Raw genomic sequence first — 13,161 nt, 5'->3', positions numbered from 1 at the left:
GCAGACGGGCGGGCAGGTGCCGGGACCGGGGCCCGTCGGCTGACGGGCGGCGCCAGTGACCCAACAAAGCGCGCGGGCGGCCCCGCCCGGCTGAGCCCGACACACGGCGCGGGGCCCCGGCGGCGGTGGCAGCAGCAGCAGCGCCTCGGACTCGGCGCACCGAGGGGCCGGCCGAGCCGAGAGCGCGCCGGAGGGCGGAGCGAGCGAGGCGGGAGGCGGAGCGGCTCGCAGGCGGGCGGGGCGGGCCGGGTCCGCCCGGCGTCCGGAGCCGCCCCCGGCCCGCCGCCCTCGGCCCGCCCCGCGCGTCCCCGCGGCGCCGCCCCCCGCGCGCGTCCACCGGCCGCCGCGCGCGCCGCCCCTGGAGCCCCGGGTCCCCGGGCGACGGCGGAGGAGGGGGCGCCGCAAGATGGCGGGTACGGGCCCCGCGGCGGGCGGCGGGCGGGGACGCGAGGGCGCGGGGCGGCGGGCGGCGGGCTCACGGCCTTTCTTGTCTCCCTCGGCGCAGACCTGTCGCTGCTGCAGGAGGACCTGCCGGAGGACGCGGACGGATGTGAGTGCGAGCCGGGCGGGCGGGAGGCAGGGCGCGGGCGGCGGGGAGCCCAGGCCTCGGCGGCTCGGGGCGGCCGTTCGGGCGGAGCCGCGGCGGCGGAAGCGGGAGCGCGGCGGCTGGTCGGCGGGGCCGGGGCCGCGGCAGGCAGGGCTCGGGGCGCCGCCCGCCGCCCAGAGCCCCGCCGAGGCCGCCGGCCCGGGTCCGGCGTCCGGGCTGCGGGGTCCGGGGGGCCCGGGTCCGCGGAGGCGGAAGGGGCGGCCCGGGCGGGACGGGCCCGCAAGCATCGACCGCCTTTCTTCGGCGCAAAGGCTGGCGGCTTGGCCGGGCCTTCCCGCGCCTCCACGCTTGGCTTCCTGGGGACCGTGAAGTTTCCGAGCGGAGGAGTCTTGTGCTTCAGGAAAAAACAAAAAGTTTGACATTGTTCCCGGAGGAGCGTTGGGAAGCAGGCGTCCCGCTCGCGTGCTCTGCTCCGGGGTCGGAAGGGAGCTGGAAGGCGGCTCTAGCGGGGGCGGCTTACGGGGACGTGGGGGCTCCGGGAACAGTGAGGTGGTCCGGGCCGCCTCGGGGGTCCCCCGGGGGCTGTACCTGGGCGTCCCTCCTAGGTGCCGGGAGCTGATCCCTAGCTTTGTCTAACGTGGTTTCCTTGCCCAAATTAAGCTCAGTTTTTAAATTACGGGGTATTTTGAGTGACGTGAGGGAAATTGACTCTTTGTAAGGAGCTTTTAGGAAAAAATATTTCTAAAGTGAATGAACCATACTTAAACTCGTGTTTGGTGCAGTCTGGGTTTACGGTTTTTTTCTTCTTCTTCAGTAAAAAGGCTCTCTGAAGGCAGCAGTGCTCATGTAGTGAAGGCCGGCTCTCCCATCTCCTTTCGTGCTGTCCACTAGGACGCGCGCACCTGCTAAGTTTCAGGTGTCGGTTACCGCAGCTCTGGGGCTCCTGCAGGGTTAGCGTTGGAGAGGTTCGGAGAGTTGACTAAGGACTGTCCCCATGCGGGGCCTTCTCAGGCGTGTGTTTAGGCCCAAGGCTTTTTCTGGGTGGAAGACGCCCCTCTGCAGCAGGTGTCGAGGACTGTCTCATTCATTTACTGTCACTTGGGTGCCCTGGATAATCAAAGCCTAAGAGATGAGCTGCAGTTTTCTCCTTCATCCTTAAAGAGCACAGTCTGAAAGGGGCAGCCCACCGGTGTGGAACTTGGCCTGATTTCCTCAGGACTGTCCAGACTGCTGAGGGGAGAGCAGCAGAGGCGGACGCTCTGTGCCCTTCTAGAGGTTCCCAAGTAGCTTTGATGATGTAAGTGCGACAGTGAGGTGTCCGGGCATCCCAGTACAGTCTTGGACAGACCGGGCTTAGGAGCGGGGCTGCTTAGTTCCAGCCTTGGCGACCTCAGTTTGAGCAGAGTGCAACTCACTTGAACTTCTCAGTGCCAAATGTAGTCATTTATAAATAGGTGTAATTAACGTTAGCTGCCTTAGAGAGCTGTTAGAGCCTTTCATAAATTAATTCACACAAAACACTTAGAATAATACCTGGTAAATAGTGACTACAATTTTTGGTGGTGGTATAAGGGAAGCTGGAAAGAAAGTGCAGGGAGGGGATACTGATGTTGAACATCACGCCACAGAATTTACATATTTACAGGTGCTGCTAGTGCTCTTAACTTTTTTAAGATCCTGTTTGTTCCCTCTGTGTGTGTTTTATTGAAGTACAGTTGATTTACTGTTGAGTGCTGTCGAGTGTGTTTCAATTTAGGATAAAATGTTCAACCTTAGAAGGTACAGGTAGCTTATTTGCATATTTATAGTTTGGTGGAAGTCTTTGTTGGAATAATTGCTTATTTTTCTCAGTGGCTGCAGTTTCTACAGGTGATGGCTTTACCCAGAATATTCAGGAACAAGCCATCTTGGAACCTACCTACGGCCAGTTAAAGGACCCCTCACGGTCTGTTGGGAAGGGAGGGGGTGGGTGAGAGGGGAAGCTAGCCATGGGGCCTTGGTCCAGGGTGAGATGGCTGGGGAGGAAATGGAGAGGCTGGGCATGTCCTGGACAAGGGAGTGGACCAGAGATGTTGGGGTGGAGGAGGTGGGGGTTGGGCTGCCTGCATGGCTGGACTATGTCTCCGAGCCAAGTCTTCTGCCTGGGGCAATGCTGGTGGAGGCTATCTCGGGGCTTGCCCCTTCGGCTACACCAAGGGCTGAGTCAGCTGCTTGAGCTCCAGATTCTTGGTGGCCTTTCCTAAATGCAGGTCCTAGACTTAAGACAAAAGAGAGTCAGTGCTGTTGTACAAGTAATGAGCAGCTGGGGAGCCCGGGGGAGGCCCCAGGTGAGATCCAGATCTTGAAAAGGGGCCATCACCAGATCCTGAAATGAGAGTCTCAGGTCATTCATTGATTTGTTTCATTTTAAGCCTCTAGTCTCTATGTAGAATCAGTAGAAACATGAGTAGAACAGGGAAGGGTTGGTCAGAGATGGACTTGACTGATACTCTTGGAGGAAAAAAAACCCTAATGTGTGAAAAATGGTACCTTGTACGTACACCTCAAAGGATCATAGAGAAGAGAGAGAAGTGGAGTCTGTTAGTTGTGTCTGACTCTTTGCAACTCCATGAACTCTGGCCGGCCAGGCTCCTCTCTGTCCGTGGTATTTTCCAGGCAAGAATACTGGAGTGGGTTGCCAGTTCTTTCTCCAGGGGATGTTCCCAAACCAGGGATCGAACCCTGGTCTCCTGCATTGCAGGCAGACTCCTTCTTATCAGGACATCTTTGTACGATACTATTAAGTTTAGGAGACTAGCCCATTGAAAAACTCAGTTTGCTTAAAAGTGATATTTCTAGTACTTAACCGCTGATGAGAGGCACTTTGAATTTCAAAGAGAAAGCAGAGCGACTTCCAAGCTAGGGAACCCTTTGTGTTCCCGGGATGATGGGTTCCAGTGTGGAGTTCCAGATAGACTCTCGGAGGAGGAGATTTTAAATTTCTGTCATCAGTTCTTCACAGACACAATTCTGGTGTACAGTTAAGTTGCTGGATTTCTAGGGTAGGTAAGATGGGACTTCAGATACAGTAGGATTTGATGAGTTAGTGTTTGTAAAAATAATTTCACTGAAGGAGTTTCATTTAAGTTTAAATTTTGGTTCAAGTAATATGTTGAAGAATATTATTCTAAAAGAAAGATGACATCAGGTTAGTGGTTTCCAGTTGCTCTCGTACGTGAGTTCTTCCTAGAATCGATGGGATCTGTAGACTGGTGTTCTGATAATAATAAATATATTAACTGATATGCATAGAGACTAAATGATTCTCTCAGGGGACAAAACTCCTCTAAGTACCAGCCAGAATTTAAGCCAAACCTCCTGATTCTAATATTTAGAGTATTTTTATATTAAAGACCATTTTTCCTTTAGATTCCTGAGTTTGCACCATCGAGCAGCCCCAGCTAGTGTAGGCAGTTTGTTTGAACCTGTACTTAGAATAATACCCTTGAAGGTGCATGTAGCATGCTGCCTAAGGTTTAATTTAACCTGGTAGGGAGGGGTGATTCGAATGAGGCTCGTGCGTAATACAGCTAATCTAGTCTTCATGTTAATTTCTCTCAGCTGTGACTAGCGTTCCTCGGAGGGGCCTTGGAGCTGTGTTCTGGAATATGGCATAGCATGACTTTTTCCTGTTAAAGTTTTGGAATCCTGTTGCCCAATGCTGTTTTTCTGGTTTGAAGCAGTTAGTGATAGAACCAGGGCTGATGGGGTGTAACTACCCCGCCTCACTCCTTTCGGAGCCTCTGTGCCCACGGCTACTTAGGGAGACTGGGATTGATAAGCTTCTTGGGAGTCACATTGCCTGGGAAGGTTCAGAGTGTGTGTCCCCAGGTGGCCAGTCAGTGGGTCGCAAACCCCGAGGAAGGCGTCCTTGAAAACCATGTTTAGAAGAGTTGTTAAATGGGGATTTGGGAGAGTGAGTCAGGAGACTTGTAGCATGTTTCGACTGCTACCAACAAGACTGGACGGGAGAAGTCTCTATTTGGAGATAATACAGTTGGTGTCCTAGGAAAGGGGTTTAAACATGGGTTTAGTGGCACCCATGTGCGTATGGAATTGGTCAATGATGCCTTGGATCATGATCCCGTTTGTGGAATTTCTCAAAGAAAGAGTCCTCTTGGGAGAGTCGTCTTTGTCCTCTGTAACCGCGCGCGCTGTGCTGGCCTCTTGGGCTGGTGGCTGCAGGATTTGGGACCCAGACAGCTACACGCGGGGCTTTCTGTTCGTTCTTATGCCCGGGCCTTGTTCCTCCTCTGGTCCAGACAAAGGTGTTGTATTTGTTTATTGAACTGTCGTTACTTCACAACATATGCCTTATATTTTGGAATTTCGGATTTCTCTCTCCTGGTGACTGAGAATGTTTGCTGTCAGCTACATGATAGGGTGGGCAGTTCCTACCCTTGAATTGGGAAGTTGTTGGGCTTTGAAGTTGGATCTGAAAATACAGCTGTTTTAATGTTTTGAGAGAAGGGCAGGTGACACATCCCTGCACCTTGGGGAAGGTGGTGGAAAGGCCCGCACTCCCTGGAGCCTGTAAGAGGGGACTTGAGCACAGGCCCCTGGGCCACCTCCCCACAGTTCTCCCCTCCTGAGTTGGTCTTTTTAGCCCCCTTCTCCCCAGACCTAGGGGCAGACTTGTTTTCCTGCCTGATTGGTACCAGTGTGGGTAGTCTTTGAGCATTTATCATGCTGCGCTTATAGCTGAATGTAGGGTAAGAAGCCCCCGCCATCATAAAGCTCAGAGCTGACTCCAGGCTGCGGCCATGGACCTTCACCCGCTGTATCACGATCCATACCATCTGGAGCAAGTACCTACTTTCCTCAGCTGTTTCCTGACTTTACAGTGTTGCTAGGCTTTGGGCTGGCTCCGCCACGCTGCTCTGAGCACTCAGGAGCAAGTTTCTTGGTGGACATACCCATTCCCTTCTCTCGGGTGTGTACCTGGGGGTGGTTTGGCTGCTGAGCTTTCTAAGAAGCTGCCAGCCCGTTTTCCAGAGTGGCTGTGCAGTCTCCCCCTACCTCTCCCCCCGACCCCACTGTGTGGGAGAACCCAGGTGCCCTGCACCTTTGCTGTCACAACTTTGCAGTTTGAATTTTCATCTCCGTCAAGTCTGATAATGCTCATTTTTTTCATGGCTCTTTCAGCATCTGTCTTTTTTGGTGAAGTGTCTGTTCAGATCTTTTGCTCGTTTATTTATTGGGTTATTTGTTTTCTAAGTTTTGAGAGTTCTTTGTATATTCCAGACACAGATCCTTTCTCAGATACGTGATTTGCAAATGCAACTTCCCATTCTTTGATTTTCCTTTCATTGTCCTAACAGTGTGTTTTGAAGAGCGGAAGTTTTGAATCTTGATGTTCAATGTATTATTTTTTCACAAATGCCCTTTCTCAGTTTGAGAAAGTCCCCTGAGTCTCCTGAGACCTTTTGGGAAATTAGAATTGAACGTTGGACTTTTTCAGATGCTTGTTCTGCATTTATGATTTTTTCTCTAGTCTTTTAATATGATGAATTGCATTTTTTTTTAAAGTAAGTACTGTTAATATTTTTAATGGGATATTTAAAAAATACACAAAAGCAAATGAACCATCATAAACCCACCACTCAGCTTTCACTTATCCACCTTCTAACACCTGAACTTTTGTAGGGGAGGCAGTAGAGTGCTTTAAGGTCATCCCAGGTGTCATTTATTTTAACTGTAAATCTTTCACGAGTCTGATGTTCTAATCTGCGGACAGAATGACATCTAAGGGTGTAGTGAGGTGTGATAATTTATGAAAGTTTAAGTGGTTAAATTCTTAAGACATTTTTCTTTGCATGTTCTACTGTAATAAAGCTCATCTCTATAACTACTAAATTCACTTTCATCTAAATACTGACTACCAGATTAAAAGAAGCAACATTTTGCTTGTTTGCCTGTTTTCGTCTTGCTAAGAAGCGCATTTCGCCCTTTGGGGTCAGCCTCAGTGGTAACAAGAATATTGTGAAACTCCATGTTTTAAATTGGTTTGCTGTATCATTCAGAGGATCACATGGACGTGAGTTGTGCTGTGTGTTTCCTGAGCCAGTGGTTCCAGGATTATAGAAACCAGGAGCTAGAGGGCAGGTTATGAGTTCATTCTTTTCATGTCAAGCATGAAAAAGTGTAGACCCAAGCTCTTGCAGACAGATGGTGTGGAGGCAGACTTTGTTGTCCTTAAGTCGTGTCCCACTCTTTTCGACCCCAGGGACTTCTTCGTGCCAGGCTCCCCTGTTCTTCACTGTCTCCCGGAGTTTGCTCAGATTTATGTCCCTTGAGTCCATGATGCCATCTAACCATCTCATCTTCTGTCGCCCCCTTCTCCTCCTACCTGGAATCTTTCCCAGCATCAGGGTCTTTTCCAGTGAGTCAGCTCTTCACATCAGATGGCCAGAGTATTGGCGCTTCAGCTGCAATTCAGACCTTGTAGGTTTTAAAAGTTCTTTTCCTAAATATCATCTAACATAGCTCTTTAAATTTTTTTTTTTTTAAGTAGAGCTGATGAGCAATGTTGTGATAGTTTCAGGTGCTTAGCAAAGGGGCTCAGCCATACATGTGTCCATTCTCCCCCAAACTCCCATCCCATCCAAGCTGCTTCATAACACTGACATAGCTCTTTAACTTGCTGCAGAAGGGAAGTGGGAGAAATTTCTGGAGTTTGTTCATTTTTGAAATCACCATGGATTGTCATATTGTGTGTTGGGCATTGTGCTGTAACCTTGCTGACACTCCGCCGGTGAGGTGTGTAGCCCCTTAAATTACTCACCACGGAAGTGGCACCTGATGAGGCTCATCTGAACAGTTAAGTGATTTGCTCTGTCACCTGCCTTGACAGGGTTAGGTCCCATCTAGAGCTGGCTGACAGTCTTTTCTTTTTTTCTTTGTCACAGGGCAGTTGTATCTTGCTTTCAATCACCAAATGCCTTTTTTCTTTCTTTTTTTATTTTCAGTGGAAGGATAATTAAAATATTGTGTTGGTTTCCGCTATACATCAACATGGATCAGGCATGGGTATACATGTCCCCTCCCTCTTGAACCTCCTTCCCACCTCCTGCCCCGTCCCACCCTTCTAAGTTGTCACAGAGCACCTTTGAGTTCCCTGAGTCATAGCAAATTCCCACTGGCTGTCTGTTTTACACGTGTTCATGTATGTGTTTCCATGCAACTCTCCATTCACCGCCCCCTCCCCATCTTCCTGAACCCCGACAGTCTTTATTATTGTGTTACTCCTTATTACTGTGCCTTTCCTGCCTGCCAGCTGTGACTTCCCTTCATTTATCACTAATTTAGGTCATCTGCCCTCCTGAAGGTTCTGGAGGATGTGAAGGTCATAGCACATTCCATGTTATTTGGTGGGTAAACTCATTTGTGTCCAAGTAGCACCTGTCTGTCATGGGAATGTTGGAGGCACAGTATACCCTTCTTCTTTGTATTTTAACCCACTCGTGTGTAAGGGAGCCAGTCGTTGGAGCAGAGGTGGGAAGGGTGCTGTGTGATCCGATGTGTCTGGTTATCAAAGCGATCAGTCCAAACTCTTGTGGCTGGATTTGTATTGAAATTTATATACAGCTTGGAAGTTGTATTCAGAGTCAGATTTGACATCTGTCAAGTTAGTTTTTGGTGGAAATAAACTTCAAGACGCAGGTAGATTCAGAACTTCATTTCTAGGGATTGATGGCAGTCTGGCCCTGGATTAGCTCGACTTTTGCATTTGAATTACATACAGAACGAAAGTATCACTAACTGAGCAATTGGGTTAGCACGACTGCAGGTGACACGTTTGCTCATGGAGGAACAAACTCCCCATCTATAATGCATGCGAGTCCACACCTGTGAGTCCTCCGAGTGCCGCGTCGCTGACCCGCAGGTGCTGCACAGACAGCGAGGTCTTGGTACCTAATTGCAGAGCAGGCAGACACACCCCTGCTTCTTTTATGTGCGTACTTTAGGGAAATGTTTTTTGAAATATTCATAGATTGAACTTTGGCTCAGTGTTGTTGTTGAGTCATGTCCAACTCTTAGCGACCCCATGGACTGCAGCACCCCAGGCTTCCCTGTCCATCACTGTCTCCCAGAGCTTGCTCAAACTCATGTCCATTGAGTCGGTGATACCATCCAACCATCTCATCCTCTGTTGTCCCCTTCTCCTCCTGCCTTCAGTCTTTCCCAGCATAGGGTCTTTTCCAGAGAGTCGGCTCTTCACATCATGTGGCCAAAGTATTGGAGCTTCAGCATCATTCCTTCCAGTCAATATTCAGGGTTGATTTTAGCACATTATTCCAGCTTAAATTCAATTGTTAAATTAAATATGCTCTAGGACAGATTTATTCTTAGGAGTAAAGATCATTTCTAAGAACTTTAATATTCGAAGAAAAGATTTCTGATAAGTATTGTCAGAAATTGATACTGGATATAGCAGGTGCTCAAGGAGCTACATCTGGAGCCTTTAATTCTTCACCCATCGCAGAGCGCCCCCATACTGGAGGACTTCAGTATACACTTGCCGAGGTAAATCGTGATTTTTCTGGTCAAGCCGAATAAGGCTGTAAACCTAACTTGCAGTAAAATAATGAACTGATTTATTTTTCAATCAATTACTTGTTACTTTGAGAACTTTCAGATTTACACAAAGGTTGCACAGGTGTCATAGTTAATTCCTCAAACTCTTCACCTCTATTCAGCATTGTTACCATTTTGGCAATTTGCTCTTTCTCTCTCTACAGTTGTAATTAGACACCCAACTGTAATATATACTTAATCTTCTTTGTTGCGCCTTTTAAGATGAAGTTGTCTCAATTCAGTCATGTCCGACTCGGTGACCCCATGAATCGCAGCACGCCAGGCCTCCCTGTCCATCACCAGCTCCCAGAGTTCACCCATGTCTAGACCTGACCATTAGGCTGTATCTCCTGAGAGTAAGGCCAGGCTCCTCTGACAGCAAGTTCAGAAAGAGTAACTTTGACACTGATCAGTTATGTAATATGTAGTTCATTGTCAGATCTCACCAGGGCTCCAATAATATCAATTATAGCAACTGTCTTGCTTTCCAGGCCCCTGCACTGCATTTAGTTGTCTTGTCTCTTTAATTTGGAAAAAGTTCTCAGCCTTTATCATTCATTATAGCGAGTTTTGAGGAGTCAACTTGGTTTTAATGTTTCCTCGTGATTTAATTCAGGTTTTGCTTGCTTCTTCCTCCCTCCCTCCCTTTCCAGGGATGCTATGTAAGTAATTCCCTCGTTTTCCCAGTGCTTGTCTCAGAAGGCACCCGATGTCAGTTCTCTGCTCTCGGTTAAAGTGTGATGCCTGCCAGCTTTCTCTACTTTAAGATTCTTTCCTTTTCCTTCTGTTGTTAGTAAGGGCAGTGATTTGACTCCAGGGGATTTTCCATCCCCAGGCAAGCCTTACACACCTCTTGGCATTCGTGTGTGTTGGTGACTCTCACCTGAATCAGTTTCCTCGCTGGCTTTCTGCTTTTCAGAAGATTTTGCCCTTCCTCTCTGTCTGTAGGTTTATTTGTTAAAATGTGTAAAACCCTAAATGTTAAGGTAGTTCTTATAAAAATGATTAAATCTGTATGGTTTGTCTTATCTTCCATTTTCTGATATAAAGGACTTGGGAAACAACAAAATTGGGCAAGTTTATCGTGGCCTTAGCATTATCAAGGGGAAGATGGAAGGGGAACAGACTGTTGGCTTTTTCCTGTTTTAGCAGCTCTTCCTAGAGGCTGTGTGGGGATAGAAGGATGTTTTTGATGAAGCTTGGAGAAAGTTAGGGTGTATACATGTATCAGTTCTCTCAGGTGCCGCGCTTCTCAGAGGTGCTGATAGGCTAATGATGTTGGGAATGGGGGGGCGGGGTAAAGTGCTCTTAAAAGACCCTTGTCCCCTCACGGGTGTCTGGACCACCTCCTCATGAACAGTTACGAGTGAACAGGCATTCTTCAGGAGCATGAGACTCCATTGTCTGGGTTTGTTTGTTAATAAAAAGATTAGCAAACAGGCTTTGTCTTCTGGGACTTTATCTGTGTTTGGTTTGGAGGGCAAAAGGAAAGAAGAAAATGAAACACTGCGACTGCTGGTGGAGAAAAGCACCGGCCCCCCCAAGAATGGGGGCAGTTCATGGGAGGAAGAGATCTTTATCAGAAGTAGGAAGTACTTCCTGGATGGTATTTATGAGTAGGTGAGTTTCAACTGCAATGAGGAAAAAGAGGGCAGACCAGGAGCAGCTTGGTACGGTAGAGCTTGAGGCACCTGCAGAAAAGAGCTCCCAGCGTGGGCTGTGGGCGTTGGGGGGGGGGGGGTGTGCATCCAGGTGGGTGGGGGAGGGGAGGCCGGGTAGCCTGGTTAGAATGAGGAGGCGAGTAGACAGTTGACTATTGTGATGGTGGAGGGCAGTGGTCTTCACACTTAACTACAGGATATCTTCTAAAAATAATTTAGAAAACTCACATTTTTTAAGTTTTAAGGTATTTTCAAAATGAAATTGTCATATCACTATTAAAAATGGAATTTAAATAATATAGCACATATATACACTATTAGCCATTTTCAAAAATCTAAGAATAAATTCTTCAAATTGCGGATTTTCCATTGTTCTTTGATCTATTTCCTTAACAAAATTTTACCTTAATATATTTTTATGCTTGAAAGTTTTATTGATTACTCTGTCACTTATTTTTGGCACCAAAGATATAAGGAAAAATAGAAATTTTTAATTTCCTGTGGGCATAAAAATCTTTAAAACTTTGTTTTTGTTATTATTAATACTCAGTTGATCCACCAGAATGTATTACAAATTATAATAAACACTTGGTAAACAAAATTTTATTGAATAAGCATCTCAATAAAGTGGAGTGTTTAAAAAATAACTTATGTATTCATGGGTGAGTATAATTTATTGCTCAAATGAGACTATTTAGCATAAGTTTTAGTTTTGATTTTCAGAGCTGTAAGCACAGAGAAATTTTGTTGATGTAGATAAGTGGATGGAAAGAGTTTTGCTAGTAGTGCCACTAATTTTCTTGAATTTCTCCCAACTTACATGTCAAAAATCTGAAAATTATTTTTAATGAGCTATCAATCATTGTGGAACAAATACCTGACTTGTGAAAGTAGGTATTACAGCCTTCAGAGAGGTGGTATCTTAACGCTTTTGTCCGTGTGTCAGAGGGTCCCTGTGCTGTGCAGTGGAGGGTTTTTGCTCAGGGGCCATGCAGTCTTGAGCTCAGGGAGGTGGGAGATTGTGGATGGGAACACCTTGGGTCCACACACTTGGTGCATGTCTGTGGTGGAGCATTCCTGGAAATAGGTCTGGAATAGCCCTTAAAGTCACCCGCTTGACTTACTCGTCGGGAAAGCTTCATGTACCTCGCGTGTGCGTGTGCTCAATCGCCTCAGGCATGTCCCACTCTTTGTGACCACATGGACTGTAGCCTGCCAGGCTCCTCTGTCCATGGGATTCTCCAGGCAAGAATACTGGAGTGGGTTGCCATTTCCTTCTCCAGGGGATCTTCCCGACCCAGGGATTGAAACCATGTCTCTTAAGTCTGCTGCATGGACGGAGGAGCCTGGAAGGCTGCAGTCCATGGGGTCGCTGAGGGTCAGACACGACTGAGCGACTTCACTTTCACTTTTCACTTTCATGCATTGAAGAAGGAAATGGCACCCCACTCCAGTGTTCTTGCCTGGAGAATCCCAGAGACGGAGGAGCCAGGTGGGCTGCCGTCTATGGGGTTGCACAGAGTCGGACACAACTGAAGCAACTTACCAGCAGCAGCAGCAGCGACCAATTAAATAACGGGGGCAAGAAAAGGGCTTTGAAAAGTACCTGCAGGCCTCATGCCTGAGAACTCAGTTTCCTGGGGAAGTGATGGTCATTAGAGAGTCTGCAGGAGAAACTGATTTTTTATAAGACTAATTTGGACAGTTGGGTTTTCAGAAAACACATGACATGGATGCAGAGACCCTGAAGGACCTGCAGCCCTGGACACGGGGATCAGAGCAGGAGAACGTTGGGGTCCTCTGCATTGCGAGTGTGGTTGAAGCTGGGGGTTATCCAGTGGAGGAGAGGCGTGTGTGTGAACAGCATCCATATGAGGACAGAGTGGGGGGAGAGAAACCACCTACACAAAAGGTTGTGAAAGAAGCAAGGATGGTCTAGAAAGGTGGGAAATACTCAAGATAGAGTACGTATTCCCAGAGAATCCAGGAACTAGAGAGGAGGCTGTCGGGATGAGGGATGTTGAGTTCTGCCCCCAGGCCGCAGCTGGGAGGCCTCGCACCAAGACCACAGAATCGGAGCCCAGAAGCAAGGTCACCTTCAAGCTGGCTGAGCCCCTTTGTAACTGTTGCCAAAAGCCCCTGATGATCACCAGCAAGCTTCCTGACTCCCAGCTAGGCAAAGATGCCCACTCCAGTGAACAGCCTACAGTGCCCAACCAGTCATCTAACGCCAGCCTTCCAGCAAGGATTTTCTTTGTCTTCAGGCTCTGGTGCTCTTGGAATACCCTGCCCTTGGGAGAGACATGACGAGCTCTGCTTCTTTCCAAATGAAAAAGA

General features: G+C 48.1%; 1 protein-coding gene across 3 annotated transcripts in view; it reads left to right on the top strand.

Annotated features, from left to right (window-relative positions):
* The window catches only part of PPP4R1 (protein phosphatase 4 regulatory subunit 1), a 49,163-nt gene continuing 36,316 nt past the window's right edge, over positions 315-13,161 (top strand). For all 3 annotated transcript variants that reach the window (XM_018039435.1, XM_018039434.1, XM_018039433.1), the window contains exons 1-2: positions 315-413; positions 506-550. In XM_018039435.1, coding sequence (XP_017894924.1) covers positions 407-413; positions 506-550 — 52 coding nt within the window. In that variant the 5' untranslated portion in view covers positions 315-406. The remainder of the gene's footprint in view (positions 414-505; positions 551-13,161) is intronic.

Source organism: Capra hircus, chromosome 24 (genome assembly GCF_001704415.2).
Source record: "Capra hircus breed San Clemente chromosome 24, ASM170441v1, whole genome shotgun sequence".
NCBI classification, from domain to species: domain Eukaryota; kingdom Metazoa; phylum Chordata; class Mammalia; order Artiodactyla; family Bovidae; genus Capra; species Capra hircus.
The sequence above is the reverse complement of the archived record's forward strand: the minus strand, read 5'-3'. Positions and strand labels throughout refer to the sequence as shown.